This window comes from Ovis canadensis, chromosome 26 (genome assembly GCF_042477335.2).
Source record: "Ovis canadensis isolate MfBH-ARS-UI-01 breed Bighorn chromosome 26, ARS-UI_OviCan_v2, whole genome shotgun sequence".
Taxonomy (NCBI): Eukaryota; Metazoa; Chordata; class Mammalia; order Artiodactyla; family Bovidae; genus Ovis; species Ovis canadensis.
The window spans coordinates 52,145,302-52,162,204 of NC_091270.1; the positions used below are offsets into that span (position 1 = coordinate 52,145,302).

Sequence of the window (16,903 nt, forward strand, 5' to 3'; positions counted from 1 at the left end):
GGCACCCGGCGATGCGCCTGAAGTCTGTCCATGGAATGTTCTGGAAGCCCCACCCACACAGTCACGCTGTCCTGTGTGGCAAACCCTTGCCACTTGCCTTTTATCACCCCTCTTGAAAATGATTAACGGCTTGGCTGTACTTTCTTTTTTAATTTAAGTTTTGATTTTATTGAAGTGTAGTTGATTTACAAGGTTGTGTTAGCTCCAGGTATACAGCAGAGTGATTCAGTTATACAAATCCATGCGTGCGCGCACACACACACACACACACACATATATATATATATATATTCATTCTTTTTTAGATTCTTTTGTACTTTCTGAATTAAATAAAACAGGCAGCATAACCAGGGGCTTCAACATCATTTCTTGGGGGTGGAAATTTGTTTTCTGGTTTTCCCATTATTGCCGTTGTTTTCCATTTTTTTTCCGATCACTTTCCAAAGAAAGCCCCTTTTGTATTTTATTTCTGTGTGTGTGCGGCAAGTGAAGTCCCAAGCAACCTACCTGCATGGTCTGAGCTGTCTGCTTCGTTCCGGAGGGCTCCATGCCCCCTCCCTCTCATCCGCCAGGCCCTCTCCCTTGGCTCAACCCTGGCTGGGGGAAGCTCTGTGCATCTTCCCTCCCAGGCTACACAGTTCACTCCGGGCCCCCAACTCTGGAACCAGGGCTGGCAGCCCCCATCTGAGCCGCCTGTGGCCCCTGCCTGTGGCCAGCAGGTTTATCTCCCCCCTGCACCCAGCGCCACCCGCCCTTATTAATTGGTATACAATGGGGCTCAGGCATATAATCTCGTATTGATTTTCTCTCTGGACGCCGCAGCTTTATTTGCTCACATCTGCCTCGTGTTTAACAGGCGCTTTGCTCTGGAAACGAGAGACCTTATCGGGCAGCTTGGTTTCTTTTCCTGGGGCACACAGGCACGCACACACCCTCATGCTCCAGTCGGTGGCCCAGCCTGGCCTCTCCCTGACCCTCCCTTGGCGAGGCATTCCTGGGGCGGGGGGGGGGGGGGCGGGGGACAGTGACCCGGAAAGTCCTTCTCCGAGACTTCCTGTCTTTGCACTTGACCTCACGCGCTAGGTCTGACCCTGCCTGCTGCGAAAGTGCCTTTGGCTTTGGGGATCAGACCTGGGTTCAAGCCCACCTGCTCTCCGCAGATGCCCTTGACGTTGGCGTTGTTCTGCACCGCAGTATCTTTTTTAACGAATGAATGGATCTCATATTTTTAAGTTATTTATTTTGGAGTGCTCTGGGTCTTCGTTTCTGTGCGCAGGCTTTTCTCTGGTTGCAGCAAGTGGGGGTGTGCACTCTCGAGTTGTGGTGCACGGGCTTCTCACCGCGGTGGCTTCTCTCGTTGCACAGCACAAGCTCTAGGGCGCTCGGGCTCAGTAGCTGTCGTGCATGGGCTTAAGTTGCCCCAAGGCATGTGGGATCTTCCCAGACCAGGGATCGAACCTGTGGCCCCTGCACAGGCCGGCAGAGTCCCAACCGCTGGACCACCAGGGAAATCCTAATCTTACTGAAGTGTAGTTGATTCACAATGCTGTGTTAATGTCTGCGGTACAGCCTGCAGCATCTTCTTTATCTGAGAAGACCGCATACCTGCCTTGTAGGACTCCTAGGAAACGAGTCTCAGACACCACGCACAGTGCCAGGCACTTAGCAGGTGCTCAGTAAACAGTGGCCGCAGTCAGCCCCCACTGGCGTGAGAGATCAGCCTTGTGTGCCGGGGAGAAAAGGAAAAAGATACCCCTGGCCTGCCACCACGTCTCGTGGGGTGGGGAGCACATGTCCCCAACCCCAGGGACAGCGTCTGTGCCCTGAGGCATTTCTGTCTCTGCCCCCATGTCTGAGCCCCACCAGCCTCTGGGGGTTTTGATTTTCTCCTCTGATAACCGTCCTGCCTCTGGGCTGGTCCGCTCTGGGGTTTTGGTCGCAAAGGGAAGGCGTAGAGGCCAGAGGTAAACAGGAATTTCCTGTTGACACAACATTAATTCTCCTGCTCAGACAGGTGAATGTGCTTCACTCACTTTACCAAGATTAATGATGTGTGTTTGCCCCACTGAGAGAGGCCTCATGGGGGGTTCTGAACACGGGCCTTCTGGGGGACTCTGCAGAAGAGGCTGGCAAGCTGCTCCATGTGGGAAGGACCAGCCCCTCCGCCACTTCCAGCGTCATCCCTCCCCCTGGAAGGAGCAGGAGGAATTGTTGGTTAAAGAATGTGTCCGCCCCAGGGGGACTCTGACTGAGGGGTAGGCCTTCTCCCCAGACCTGCACCGTAAGGTCTGGAGGTCAGCTCCCCACCCACCCCCTTGGCTGTCTCCTGAAGCTTTCTTCCCACCCGTGCAAGCTGGGGTCCTCTCCTCCGCTCGCACCCGAGGCTGTTGTCAAAGGTCTGGTCCATCTCTGGTGCATTGCTCTGAAGAGTGACAGAGAATTAGAGTGGACAGGCCAGGCCATCTGAAGTGGGGCTTCTGGTAGAGAAGCATCAGGACCACCATGGGAACAAGGTTGGACCCTGGCAGCTTCTGTTTTGTTACTTTGCAGGTTCAGTACAAAGCTTCCCTGATAGCGCAGTGGTAAAAGCATCTGCCTGTCAAGCAAGAGATATGGGTTCCATCCCTGGGTCAGGAAGATCCCCTGGAGAAGGAAACAGCAATCCACTCCAGTATTCTGGCCCAGGGAATCCCATGGATAGAGGAGCCTGGTGGGCTACAATCCATAGGGTTGCAGAAAGTCAGACACAACTTAGCGACTGAACAAAAACAGTAGGTTCAGTACAGCTCAAAGACGGCAAGAAGCGGCCCACAGCTCCACTCTTTGCAGCCGAACAGCTCAAGACAGATAGAGGAGGCTGGGGGGTCGGGGAAGGAAATGGAGGAGGTTGCTACTCCAAATCCTGGACTGTCAGGGTCCCCTGATGATGTCCTCAGCCTTGAGGGTGACAGAAAGACCAGGCCATCTCCTCCAAGGCAGCCTGAGTTGGCAGAGCCCCTCAAGGAAGCCATGTCACTCCGCACAATGAGGACTGGGTGCTGCTCTCATCAGGAATTGACCGTGGCTTGGAGCTAATAAACACCCGAGAAAGGCAAAGTGAAAGTGAAAGTCGCTCAGTCCTGTCTGACTCTGCAACCCCATGGACTATACAGTCCATAGAATTCTCCAGGCCAGAATACTGGAGTGGGTAGCCTTTCCCTTCTCCAGGGGATCTTCCCAACCCAGGAATTGAACCAGGGTGTCCTGCATTGCAGGTGGATTCTTCACCAACTGAGGTATGAGGGAAGAAGGTAACACCTGGGATGGGAGGTTTAATCCAGTTTAACCCAGTTCCTTTCTGTCACTAAGGATGGTCCATTATCTGGGGGCCAGAGCTGAGAGAAGAGAGTGGGGAGTAAAGAGAGGGAGCCTGGGAAATTCAAACCCAGGCCACCTCCCCTTCGTTCCTCTGTCCCCTTGTCCCCCACAGGCTCCGTGGCAGGGCCAGCCTGTACGCAAACAGCAAGGTTAACAGAAGCATTTTCTTGCTTTATTAGTATTCTTTCAGCTATAAATTTTAGAAGCCCAACTCATCAAGACACTAGAATGTGTCTTGTGTCCTGAGAAGGCTAGAGGGACACCATGCCTGGCTGAAAAAAGCGCCACTGGTCCAATTCCACTCTCTCCCGCCTCTCAGGTGGCCCTGGGGTGGCCCCCTTCCGGGACAGGCGGATGGCCAGATCACAGGGTCCTGCGGGTAGAGCGGGAAGCCGGCGCTCCCAGAACAATCCGGTCCTTCGCTCAGTGGCCGGGACCGAGCCGCAGGTCCATCCCTGGACTGACTGGTCACATGACCAAGGAGGTGGCTTTCACTGATTGGCTCAGGGCTGCGTCACTCATCTGCACCTGGAGATGGGGGTGAGCCCGCCCACCCAAACAGCATCAATCAAACGTGGCAGGAGGGTTGTTCTCGGTGGAAAGTCAGGGTGGCCTTATCAGAGGCTGCAAGGATCCATGCTCGGCGAGCCCAAACCACACAAGCGCGTTCCTCCTTACAGGAAGGAAGCTGCCATTCACTGGGCAGGGCACAGAACTCTACAGTGGCGCTGCAGCTGGGCCTTGGAGACCCCTGCCCTGGCCTATTTCTTCCGTGGTCCGCCAATGGGCGCTGGAAATGCGAGGCCGACACTGCTTCCACACCAAGAACCTAGCGGTGGCGGGTGAGCAGATTCCTCAGTTCGAGCAGGGTCTCTCGCAAGAATCCTTGGAGGTTTGAGTGTATCGGACCTTCCCACAGAATCACAGCCACACGGCTGATGCCAGTGACGGCGGAAAACCAGAAGGGTCCTGCCATCTCTCTGTCTTTCCTGGGGATGAGCATCTTTTCCACATACACCCTGGCTGCCTTCCGTGACTGCAATTCTCTGTCCCCTGGGCAGGAAGGGAAGGTTGTGGAACTCTTTGTGGGTCACGGAATAACTCAGCGAGAGCCGAAACTTGTGGATGTAAGTCAAACTGGCTGTTGAAGATCACCATTTGTGAGGGACTTTCCTGGTGATCCAGTGGTTAAGACTCCACCTTCCCAAAGCAGGGGTCCTGGGTTCCATCCCTGGTTGGGGAGCTAAGACCCCACATACCTCAACTATAGAAGCCCTTGCCCCTCAAAGAAGAGTCCCATGGCAGCAAAGACCCAGCACAGCCAAAATCAGTTGACAGCTAGCTAGATTAAAATGTATTTGTTAGGATCACCATTTGCCAAATTTGTCCAGTCCCAAGTCCTGGCACACTTGGTAACCAGGCACATTCCAGGACCACACCCACCTGAGGGGGAATATCCCAGAAGGGCCCTACGAATCTCTATCTCTGGCAGGTCCTGTGATCACACAAGCTTGGGAAACTGTCGAAATGAACATCTTCTCTGGCTGTGGTGTGTCTGTTCCATGCAGGGACACTGGATGTCAATTATACAACAGCAGAGACTATGCCGAGGGAAACGGTATGCGCTGTAGTCGCACACTGCAAAACACTGGATCGTGAGCCTTTGATGAGGGGCCTCACCAAGCCCTCCTAAGTCCTCTGCAGCTTTCGGGTCCTCGTACACCTGCAAGGTGACACAGCCCTGGCTTTCCAGGGTGGCTCAAAACAGCAAAGAATCTGCCTGCAATGCAGGAAACCTGGGTTCCATCCCTGAAGAAGGGAATGGCTACCCACTCCAGTATTCTTGCCTGGAGAATCCTCATGGATAGAGGACCCTGGTGGGCTCCAGTTCATGGAGTTGCAAAGACGAGTGAGCGACTTTCATTTTCACTTTCACATACCTGCGAGTTGACACAGCCCTGGCCTTAGACTGGAAGTCAAGGAATTCTGACCTTGGGTAGGTAGACCCACAGCATTTGAAGCCACATATTAATAAAACAGGAGAAGGGAATGGCAACCCACTCCAGTATTCGTCTCTGGAAAATCCTACGGGCTACAGTCCACGGCGTTGCAAAGAGTCAGACATGACTGAGCCACTGAACAATAACAACAACAACGACAATAGCTGATTCACTTTACTGTATGGCAGAAACTAACACAACATCGGAAAGTAGAGATACTCTTAATAAAAGTGATAATAAATGTTGTTGTTCAGTTGCCAAGTCATGCCCAACTCTTCGTGACCCCGTGGACTGCAGTACACCAGGTTTCATAAGTAAATACATAATTTGTTATTTAAAATAAAGAATTTGTTATTTAAATAATAAATAAAAGGAGGAAAAAGGAGAATGGGGCATTTCAGAAGTATAGGCCCCCAGTGGGCATTTGGCGATACAAAACTCAGCTTAGGTCAGGGCACCTCTTTGCATCTAAGTTTTTCTGTTTGGTTTTGGTTTTGGTTGCACTGTGTCGGTTGTATTGCACCCGCTTTCTCTCTGTTGCAGAGCATGGGCTCCAGAGCACACAGGCTCGGTAGTTGCAGCCTGTGGGCCCCTCTAGTTGCGCAGGTTGACTTGCCTGTGGGATCTTAGTTCCCCAGCCAGTGATGGAACCTGTGTCCCCTGCCTTGGAAGATGGATTCTCAACCACTGCACACCGGGGCAGTCCCCTGACAGTTTTTTTAATTGAGCTCCTGACTTGGGCCACACAGTGTGCTCTGCGGAAGGAAGGGCTGTCTGCACCCAGTTGCGTGGTCATACCCGCCCTCCATCTTCTCACACTCCCGTCATGTTCCTGCAAGCCAACTGGAGAGCTTGTTAAAAATGCAGACATGGATTTGGGAGGATTGAGATGGGACCTGAGAGCCTGCCTTCCTGACAAGGTCCCAGGTGAGGCCGCTGCTGCTGGAGTGTGGACTGTGTCCAGGGTATCCAGGCTTCAGAGCAGGATGGATCAGGCAGGGGATGGAGCCCATGGGGTCCAGGCCCGGAGATGTGCTGGGAAAGGGGGGGATCACTCACTGGCCGAGGTCTGCCCTGCCTACGGACCAGTTAAAGTTTCTATAAAAGGCACAATTCTGTCCCAGAGAAACATACATGCAAGCTGAATTCAGCCCTTGGCATCTGGCTCGGCACCCTGTCCCAGAGTCCAGGACCACAGGCTTTTATTAATAGCAGGTAAATAGATCTGGTCACACACCAAGCCTTCCATAACCTCTATAGATAGCGACTGACTGGCTGGTGCTTGCGTACTTTCAGGAGTGGGTATCTGTGACTTTGAATCTGCCTGTCCCGCTGTACAGAAGACCCATTTAGGATGGGCTCTGCCACTGCCTGAGCTTTGCAGGTGGCGCTAGTGGTAAAGAACCCCCCTGCCAATGCAGGAGAAGAGACATGGGTTTGATTCCTGGGTCGGGAAGATCCCCTGCAGGAGGGCAGGACAACCCACTCCACTATTCTTGCCTGGAGAATCCCATGGACAGAGGAGCCAGGCGGACTACAGTCCATGGGGTCCACAGAGCTGGACACGACTGAAGCGACTCAGCATGCATGCACTAGCACTTCCTGGCAGTCTGAATTTGAGGAGGAAGGAGAGGGAGTGAGCACACTGATGTGGGCATGCCCACTCCATTTTATGCCTTGTAGGGGATTTCAGTGCATCTTTGGCTGGGTCTTGCTGACACCCATGTCAGCTTCACTTTACAGACTGGACTTCAAGAGGTTGCCTAATTTGGTCACAGTAACCCTGAGACTACTTGGTGATGTGGCAATGCAAACTGGGGACTGTCGGGGTCCACATCCCTCTCGAAATAACATAGCAGATGCTGTTGAGAGTCTGTACAGGTCAGGCATGCCTGTGGATTCTGATCTTGAAGACCCTGCAAGCTGTATATAATTAGTCCCATCTTACAGATGAGTAGACTGAGGCTCAGAGGCCGTCACTCATCCAAGGACACAGAGAGTGGTGGTGCCAGCATTTGAGCCCAGCTCTAATGGAACACAGTTCCCTCTGCCACACTCAGGAAAGACTCAGGCCGGCTGATGTCTGGGGCAGGAAGAGGGGTTGCCAGCGGTGTGATTTTAGTTCCCAGTCTTCTCATTGATTGTCACCATTGGGATGTGGCCACTCAGAACCTGCGAAGATGCTGCCATCCTTACCTTCACCCTCGCCCTACTCGGGACAGGCAGGTCTGGGTTCTTTCTACACTGGAAGCCACCGACAGGAGGGCTGTGGATGGGGCAGAGTCTTGCCTGCTTGCAGGAGCCTAGCCTGGGCTGCTGGCAGGGCAGAACTCTGTCACTCCTGGGAGCCCAGGCTGAATTGCTTTCTCTTTGCTCATCCCCGAAAAGCTTGTCATGTGGTCAAACTGCAAAGCATGAATATTCTAAAAGTTGTGCTGTTTTGTTTCTTTGACTCAGCATATACAGGAAGGCCCTTTGTGACCAGGAATAAAAAGAAAAATTGAGGGGGAGTCTATGGCTTATGATTTCTTTATGATGGTTGAAGCAAAACAGTCCTGAGTTCCCCCTAGCTACACACCACACGTGCGTACGCTCACACGTGCATACACATGTCTACAGAGCACAAAACTTGTCCCACGTTACCCTCAGCCATCTGGGCCATTCATTTCTGGCCCTTCTCCTTCAGACTCCGAGTCTGGTCCCTGGGCGAGATCTGAGCCATGCTTCTCTGTCACTTGGCACCTGTGTTTGGGAGCAGGGTTGCAGTAGGGGGACACCAGAAAGGCTGGGCTCCTTGGTCCTGAGGTTCCAGTGACAAGGCCCCCAAGAATTTGAACACTGGAGGAGATTTTGTTTAGTTTAGCAAATGTTTCCCCAGCAGAAAAAAACTTTCCCTGGGTTTGATTTAATACTGACCCCAAACAGCATGGACTTCCCTGGTGGCTCAGAGGGTAAAGCGTCTGCCTGCATGCAGGAGACCCGGGTTCAATCCCTGGGTCGGGAAGATCTTCTGGAGAAGGAAATGGCAACCCACTCCAGTTTTCTTGCCTGAAGAATCCCATGGAATGAGGAGCCTGGTGATTAACAGTCCATAGGGTTGTAAAGAGTCAGACACAACTGAATCGACTTAGCATGCACAGACACACGCACTCATGCACAGACACACGCACGCACGCACACATATGTGGCGAGTCTCCTTCAGGCGACTCCTCCTCCCAAACGCTCTGCAAAGTGCTCAGGAAATCCTGGGCCCCTACCTGGCCTCCAGAGCTTTTTTCTCTGTGGCTGTGCCCAGAGGGTCCTCAAGTCCTCCCAGTGGCCCCACTGCTGCAGCTCAGCCTCCTGTGTTAGCTTGTGGCCAGGAGCACACAAAGTGGGTGTTTGCTTATTTCCTTCCCACCTTGCAAGGAGAGAGACAGCACGGCCTCATCGCAGAGTGAGGGTTACAGCATCCGAATCTTCTCGTCACCTTCCCCATCCTCTGGGTCCGCTAGGGTTATGGTGAAGGGTTGGTGCCTCCGTCTCTGAGAGGCCCCAGGGCTGGGGTCTCCCTCCTGCTCCAGGCTGACTCTCCCAGCCCGATTCTCCCACCCTGGGGGCTCGAGGGATCAGAGAAGACTTGCTGGGACAGCAGAGGAGGGCAGGCTGCTGATAGCTCGGAGGCCTTGCTGCTGTTGGCCAGGTGGTTACAGCTGAAGGTGCTGAAAGCACTCTCCTCTCACCTCTTGCAAGAGGCCGTGAGTGGCATCAGCTCAGGTGGCCCCGCTCACTTCCGGGACTTGGTCTAGGGACTTCCTGGTGTCTATTTTCCCATCCCAGGTTTCTGGTGGGGTCATGGGAGACAGTCAGGGCCTTCCACGTGGGAGGAGTAGTTGGTGTTCAGTGGGGTCCGTGCTGCTCTTCTCTGCTCTAAGATCTTTTCCTTAAGGTACCTCATTCCCCACAGATAAGTTCTCCCAGGAGGAAATTCCTGGGGGAACTCCTGGGAGGACTCTTGGGGGTCAGGGACCCCGCTAAACGCCCTTGGGTTTCTCTCCCACCGTGTTGTCTGGCCTTTACTAGCTAGACTTCAGTTTGCCCAATGCCCTGCAGGTTCCCTAACTCTGGAAGCAGAGATGCTATCATCGGGAGGGACACCCACCCCCAGCCAGCACATCTGGGACCCCCACAGCCAGCACACCTGGGACCCCACAGCCAGTTTGATGGAAACACATGAGCCTTGGGGAGGGTTCTGGGACTTTTATTTTTACTTTTTATATTTTAAAAGCCAGGGAAGATGGGCCAACTCTTGGTCCCTTTTGCTGCTGCATGCCTTTAAGGCCACCCCCTCCCCCTCCCAAAGCCCCAGTCCCTCCCACCTGGTGGACAGCACCCCCCTCTGCAGCACCCGCTCCAAGGCCCTGCCGCAGGGCATCCCAGGAAAGTGAGGGTCATGGGTTCCATGCAAGCCCTGGATGCCATCCTCTCATCTCCTGCAGGGGTACCCCACCGGAGGAGCAGGGGTTCTGAGGTCCCTTCCAGCCCCGAGTGTCCCCCCAGGAAGGATGCTCCTCTCTCTCCAAGGGTCCCGTCCTTGCTTTGGCCCCGAGGGCTGCCCAGTGGGAGGCTCTGGGACAGCATCACTGCCAGGAGCCTCTCCTGTTTTCTCTGCTTCTGTCCACAGCCTTCCTCTTTCCCAGCCAGTGGGGGCTTCTAATCTCCTCCTGTCCGGGGTAGAGGTGTGGGTGCCCTCTTAGGGCAAGGTGGAGAAAGGATCGCAGGAGGACAGCTCCCTCCAGGAGTGTGATCTTTAAGTTGGGATGTGGGGGTGTTCCTTCTTGGCTAGAACCCATTTTCCCGCCCCTGGTGGAGGTGGTGGTCCTCCAGCCTGGGTTCAGCATTTAGGTGTTGCCTCTAAGGAGGGATCCTTCTTGTGCCGGGGTCTGGGGAGAGGCCCTGGACTTGCCTGCTCTTCTAATCAGCCTAGAGGGTGACCCCTGACTGAGCCAGGGAGGGAAGGCGCCCCCCGCCTCCACCCCAGCTACCACGGTGGCTTGTCTGGGACCCCGCGGCCAGTGTGCTGGCTGCAGAGCTTGGTCGTTCAGGCCTGGGCCCACAGAGGCGCAAGAGGGCGGAGGGGCCAGGCTCACGTCTCCCTCTTGGCTCCCTCCCCGCGCCCCCCACCTGGAAGAGGGCTGGGCAACGCACTCCAGATTCGTGCCTGGAGAACCCCCATGGACGGAGGGGCCTGGAGGGCTACAGTCCATGGTGTCGCCAAGAGTCGGACACGACTGAGCGACTGAGCAGTGCGCACTAAGCACGCAGCCTTCGGGAGGCTGGCCTTTCCTCCCCCTCCTTCTTCCTCGCCATCTCCAGCTCCTCTCTCTCCTCCTCCTCCCCTCCTCCCCGACCCCTCCGCCTCCTCCCCCCGCCCCCCCCCCACGTAGCCCCCGTTAGTCCGCGCGGGGACCGCGGGGACCCCGGAGGCGGCGGGCGGGCGAAGTCAGACGCCGTGCGCGCCCAGGCCGAGCACCGAGAAGGCGGCGCGATGCTTGCGCAGCAGCAGCCGGATCTTCTCGTCGTCCGAGTCGGGGTCCAGGGGCTTGTTGTACTCGTCGTCCTCGGTCTCCGAGGCCGCGCGCTCCCCGCCCGCGCCCGCGCTGCCCGGGGCCCGCGGCGTGGACGACGAGGGCTCCAGGGCGCTCTTCTTCCGCCACTTGGTCCTCCGGTTCTGGAACCACACCTGGGACGAGAGGGGCTCTGAGGCTGGCGCGCGCACGCCCCTCTCGGGCCGGCGGCTCCCCGCGGCGGCAAGCACTCTGCATCCTGGACTAGGCTCAGCAATGGACCAGGTTTTGTTTTGTTTTTGTTTTTTTGTTTTTTTTGGAGGAGGGCAATAAAATAAAAACTTAGTGCAGCAGCTTTTTCGGCTTCCCTGTAACCCTTCCGTGTGGTATACATCTTCTCCTTTGCCATCTTGGTATTGGGGTGGAAGGGGCTTAAAGGCTTTTAACCTCCTAGACGTGCACTGAACTTAATGAATAATTTCTCCAACAATAAAACTTAACATATGTTTACTGCTGGGGATAGAACCCTGCAGAAAGGACCCTGAGCGACTGAGCGCCATGTGGAAACAGAGCCATGTGGAGAGGGCACTTCCTCTCCAGCCAAGTTAGTATTGGGCGGAGAAGGCTGCAGGGGGAGAGGGGTATGAGGGGGACGGAGGACGGGGGATGAGGGTGGTTTGGGGGCCCTGGGGGTGCCCAGACCGGGTCCCCAGCTGCCCCTGTGCCTCCCACTCCACTCAAGCCCATCACCTTGTCACAGATCCAGGCAGTTCCAGCACAGCTCAGAGCTAGCGTGAGATGGTGCCCCAATCCGAAGCCCCTCGGGCCACAGTGAGCCTCAGAGTTGCCAGGGTTGCCCTAGGAGCCCAAGGAAGCAGAAGCCTGCATACTCACTTTCAAATGAGGTGTGCAGTGAGAGAGAGTACCCCAGCTGAGCCTTGCCTCTGGCTGGGCAGTGAGGTTCATGGGCAGTTGTGGGGAGGAGTTATATTCACTTTCAAGTTCTTTAAATTTATTTTATATTGGTGGTGAACCAAGGCCAAGGCTGCCTAACAGAACAAGCCTGAAGTGAGTGCTGATCTGGCCCAGAGGCTGCCATCAGCTCTTTAAGTTTCCAGCCTTGGCCGTGCAGGGGCTGGGGAAGGCATGGGGTTGGAGCCCTGTAATCCAGGTTTGACTCCCAACACTTACTAGCCAGTTACCTTGGGCAAAATACTTGGCTGAATCAGTGGGTGGCTCAGACAGTAAAGAATCTGCCTGTTGTGAAGCAAGTATCCTCCAATTAAAAAAATAAATACATTAAAAAAAAAAAAAAAAGAATCTGCCCACAGTGCAGGAGACCTTGGTTTGATCCCTCGGTTGAAAGATCCCCTGGAGAAGGGAATGGCAACCCACTCCAGTATTCTTGCCTGGAGAATCCCGTGAACAGAGGTTATAATCCATGGGGTTGCAAAGAGTTGGACTTGACTGAACCAGTAACATGTTCACTTTTCAAGTTGGGTAATAAGTAATAAGACCCCACCGTTGCCACCCCCACCCCCAACACACACAAGGTTGCTGTGAGGTTTACATGGGCAGTTAGACATCCAGCTCTCAGAAGAGGGTGCCACGGACGACTGCCATCGGGGTGATGGTAACTGTTGCCGTCTCCAGGGTTGGGCAGGCAGGCGGTGCCCACACACCTGAACAGCCTCCCACTGAGCTGCAGTTGCCACGAGCGCAGGGCTGCCTCCCTGCCAGGCAGTGGCACCCCGTCCCGGCAGGCTCCTCACTGCCACACAGACAGCCTCTTCACCCGCCCGGACTCACCTTGACCTGCGACTCGGTCATCCCGAGCGAGTACGCCAGGCGCGCCCTCTCTGGGCCAGCCAAGTACTTGGTCTGCTCGAAGGTCTTCTCCAGGGCGAAGATCTGGTGGCCCGTGAAGGTGGGCCGGGTGTGCTTTTTCTTGTGGATGCTGTCGCCCAGGGGGTCCGCGGCTGGTGGGAGGAAGAAAGTGTGCCCTTAGTGCGTTGAGTGTGGGGGAGTCCCAGCCCTGCCCTGCCCTGCCCTGCCTGCCCCACAGGGTGAGCGCCCCTACCTAGAAGCTGCTGAGGTTGCGGGGTCATTGGGGCACCTCTCACCTGAGCAACCTGCCTCTGCCTTGTCTGGGTGGGCAGGGACCGCAAGGGCACCTGCCCCCAAGCTGTAGCTAACTGCTGTCAGAGGGTGCTTAGAACTGCGTCTCCCCGTGGAACATCCTTGCTCCTCAATGGTGCCGCCCCACTAAGAGGCAGGAGAAGCCTCCTCTGGGTCTCCAGGACATCCCTTCAGGTCACCAAGAAACAGATCTAATGCCTCTACCAACGATCAGGACCCCGGGGGCCTGGGAATTCCTCCATTTTCTTGCTCTTGGAATCCCGTTTCCAGGTTTCTGGGAAAACCAGAGCCTTAAGCTCCAAGTGACTGCCTGGTCCCCAGGCCTGGGAGCCACGAGGCTTCCACCCCACCAGAGTCTGGAGGTGAGGCCTCAAGAACTGAGTCCTGTGTCACACAGCAGCTTCTCACCAGCTCTCTGTTTAATGTGTGACAATATATATGCTTCAGTGATGCTATCTCAGACACAGGGAGTTCAGCTCGGTGCTCCGTGACTACCTAGAGGGGTGGAATGGGGTGTGGAGGTGGGAGGGAGGCTTAAGGGGGGATATATATATATATACACGTATATACTTATGGCTGATTCACATTGTTGTACAGCAGAAACCAACACAAAATTGTAAGGCAGTTATCCTCCATTTAAAAATAAATTTTAAAAAATACCCCAAAAAGCGTGGGAGGGCCGTGGGGGAAGTGACCCCTGCCCATCCAGGGCAGCCTCTCAGGTGCTTGGTGCGGGGAGGGGAGGGGAGGAGAGTGTGGATGAGCCCTGGGGAAGCAGAAGGCCCATATGCTGGGCCTTGTTCAGCATAGTCTGACCTCCAAATCCCACATCCTCCGGTCACAGGTGAGGAAACCGAGGCAGAGCCAGGAGAGGAGACCTCCCGAGAGACGGTCACCTTTGGTCCCCTCCCCTTGAGTGAATCCAGCCCCTGACTCTCAGATGCTTTGCTGTGTGTGTGTGTGTGTGTGTGTGCATTCCGGGTTGACGGGCAGGGTGCAGAGAGGGGGCTGTGTGTGCGAAGTGGGACATGGAGGGCAGAGTAAAGCACCCCCAAACCAGCTGTAAGATAGGCCCCCTGTGGCCTCGCCGTGTTTCAGGCCGATGGGGGCCGTGGGGACCCCAGAGCACACAGGTGGGAGGCAGGCGTGCTCCAGGCTTTCCTGGGCCACCCCAAGCCCCCGCCGCAGTGGAGGCCCCCTCTGCTTCTGCGTAATGCGGCCCAGGGGTGGCTCCGACAGCCACAGTCACCCCCCATGCCTCTGCCTCTGCACGACCAGCCACCTCCCCCAGGCTCTGACTGGCGGCCCAAGGCCCCGCACCAACTCTCTGAAAGCCATAGTCTGGGGAAGGGTGGGTGAGGGCCGCCCGCCGCAACAAGGAGGGCCCAGTAGGATGGGGCTCAGCGGCGCCTCCTGGAGGCTGGGCGGCCTGCCTGCTGCTGTTGACCTGAATCTCCACCCCCCCCCAGGAGGGAACCGGCCCCCTGGATCCGGGCAGGACCCAGGTGGGGTCGGGGTACATTCACGTCCCTGAGTGCTGCTGGGGCGTGGAGGGGACTCTGCGAAGATGATGAGGGAGGAAATTCTCTTCACTGGGGTGAAGTGGTGACACGGCTCTGGGTGGGAGAAGTAAGGTGAGCAGGACCTTACAAAGGATGGGGTGGGCCATGCGGTCCTCTCTGGACCTCAGGGTCCCCAGGAGGGCGGCTGGTAAAAGGGGTGGGGGCAGGGGGTCAAGATGCCCATCCAGGCAAAGCCGGGGCGGGAGGGGGAGGGGAGAACCCCACGCTGCCCAGGGTGGAGGGACAGACCCAGGGTCTGCCCCAGGCAGTTCAACGGCTGCCAGGGGAACCCCACCCCCCACTACCTGCGCCCCCACGAGCGTCCGCTCCCCTCCCCCTCCCGGTACTCACTGCTGCCGCACTGCCGCCCGCCTCGCCAGTCCTGGCCCGCGTCCGCCCAGCAGTTCCGGGTCCGGGTGGGGTACTCGCTCCCCGCCTTGGAGAAGCTCCCCACCTGGGGGCCGTAGTAGACCCCCTGGGAGCCGAGGCCACCGAAGCCGGCCACGTGGGGGTAGCCGGGCAGGAGGCTGCTGTTGGGAGCGGCCACGGGCCTGCTCAGGATGTCCGTGATGCCGTGGGGGGTCCCGGCCGGCAGCTGGGGGCCCAAGCCCGGGGGGCTGAGCTTGTAGAAGGAGTTCTGCAGGGAGTACTGGCACACAGGTGCCTTCACCTCCGAGAACTGGGCCAGCGGCGTGTTGTTCAGCAGGAAGGGGCCCTGCAGGTTGGACTCCATGGCCCCCCCACAACAGGCCAAGGGGAGGCCAGAACTCCAAATCCAGGCCCCTAGAGCCCTTGAGGTTCAGTCCAGAACCCCATGACAGCTCCTGAGGGTCAAATCGGCTCAAGCCCCGGGCCGGCCTCCCACCCAGGGCGTCCAGCCCAGTCCTTGCCCGGGTCCCGGACCACGCCAGACACGGGAAGTCAGGTGTCTCCAGGCAGGTGCTAGCCCCCACCCCTTCCCCAGCGCCCCTGCCTTCTCCCCCTGCCTGGGGAGAGGCAGCTCCCCACACCTCAGCTCAGGCCCCTCTCTGCCTCAGAGTCCGGGGACCCTCCATGAGAAGTTTCCAGTTCAGAGAAGCAACATTTCCCTGATAAAGATGGGGCCTATTAGAATACAAACCCGAGACTGGCTGAGCGGCCGGAGTCGCCTCGCCATTGGTGGAAACCCTCTCGGGCCTCACATTGGCTTTTCCTAGACAAATTGCACTTTGAAAGATTGACTGTAAAATCAGCCAGTGTGTGTGTGTGTGTGTGTGTGTGTGTGTGTGTGTGTGTGACAGAGAGAGAAAGACAGAAAGAGAAAGAGTGAGCGCTCAGGAACCTCTGTTCATTCTGAGAAGGTCTACCCGCTCCTGGTTCAAGTGAGCATCTAGGAAAAAGTGGGTGCCTCGGGGGATGTCTCTGGGGCAGCTGGAGGGCACAGCTCCTCCCCTGTGGTCTCAGGAGATGCTGCCCTGAGGTGCCCAGGCCCCTTTCTGAGCAGATGCCCAGGCTTCTTGGGGGAGTGTGCAGAGTGGACATGGAGGCTTGCCGCTCCTTCTCCATGCTGGGATGGGTAAGTGGGGAGGCTGGGCTTTGGGGCCTGAGAGCCTGCAGGTGGGAGCCTGCCAGGCAGGCTGGGCCAGGGGTGGGAGTGGGACCCCTCTGAGGGTGCTGGCTGGATGCTCCCCAGGCTCTGGCTCCGCCTCTGGCTCTCCCTGATCCCCTCTGTCTGCCCTTCCGCCTCCAAGGACTCATTTGTGCTTCTGCCGCGTTCTGCCTGGCTTGGCACCTGGGTTGGATGGGTTGATGGCTTGAGCTGGCCATTGATTCAGCGATGGGTGCCTGTGCCAGCTTTTGGTTGGTGCTCAGTAAATATTTGATGGGTGAGACGAGATTGAATCATAGGGCACCCATATGCCCTTTTTTTTTTTCTAATAAATTTTTACAACATACAAGGCTCTACCAGGGTCTCGCTCTCATTTTACAAATAGGGAAAACACAGTAAGTACTTGGATCATTTCTGCATGGAACAGCATCCTTTCCTGCAGTTTATTTTTATTTATTACTTTCTTTTTTAATAATCAAATTTGTTTATTTTTAATCGATGGATAATTGCTCTACAATATTATGCTGCAGTGTTAGTCGCTTAGTTGTGTACAACTCTTTGCGACCCCATGGACTGTAGCCGACCAGGCTCCTCTGTCCATGGAGTTCTCCAGGCAAGAATACTGGAGTGGGTTGCCATTTCCTTCTCCAGGGACAATATTGTGCTGGTTTTTGCCAGACGCCAACATCACTCAGTCATACGTCCCCTCCC

General features: G+C 56.1%; 1 protein-coding gene across 1 annotated transcript; it reads right to left on the reverse strand.

Annotated features, from left to right (window-relative positions):
• Positions 1 to 9,581: 9,581 nt before the first annotated feature.
• On the reverse strand, positions 9,582 to 16,842 carry NKX6-3 (NK6 homeobox 3). The gene is made up of 3 exons (XM_069572701.1): positions 14,956 to 16,842; positions 12,713 to 12,882; positions 9,582 to 11,079 (listed from the first exon to the last, which is right to left on the reverse strand). Exons 1-3 carry the CDS (start codon positions 15,335 to 15,337, stop codon positions 10,840 to 10,842), a joined length of 792 nt encoding a protein of 263 aa, XP_069428802.1. The 5' UTR covers positions 15,338 to 16,842; the 3' UTR covers positions 9,582 to 10,839.
• Between the last annotated feature and the right edge of the window lie 61 nt (positions 16,843 to 16,903).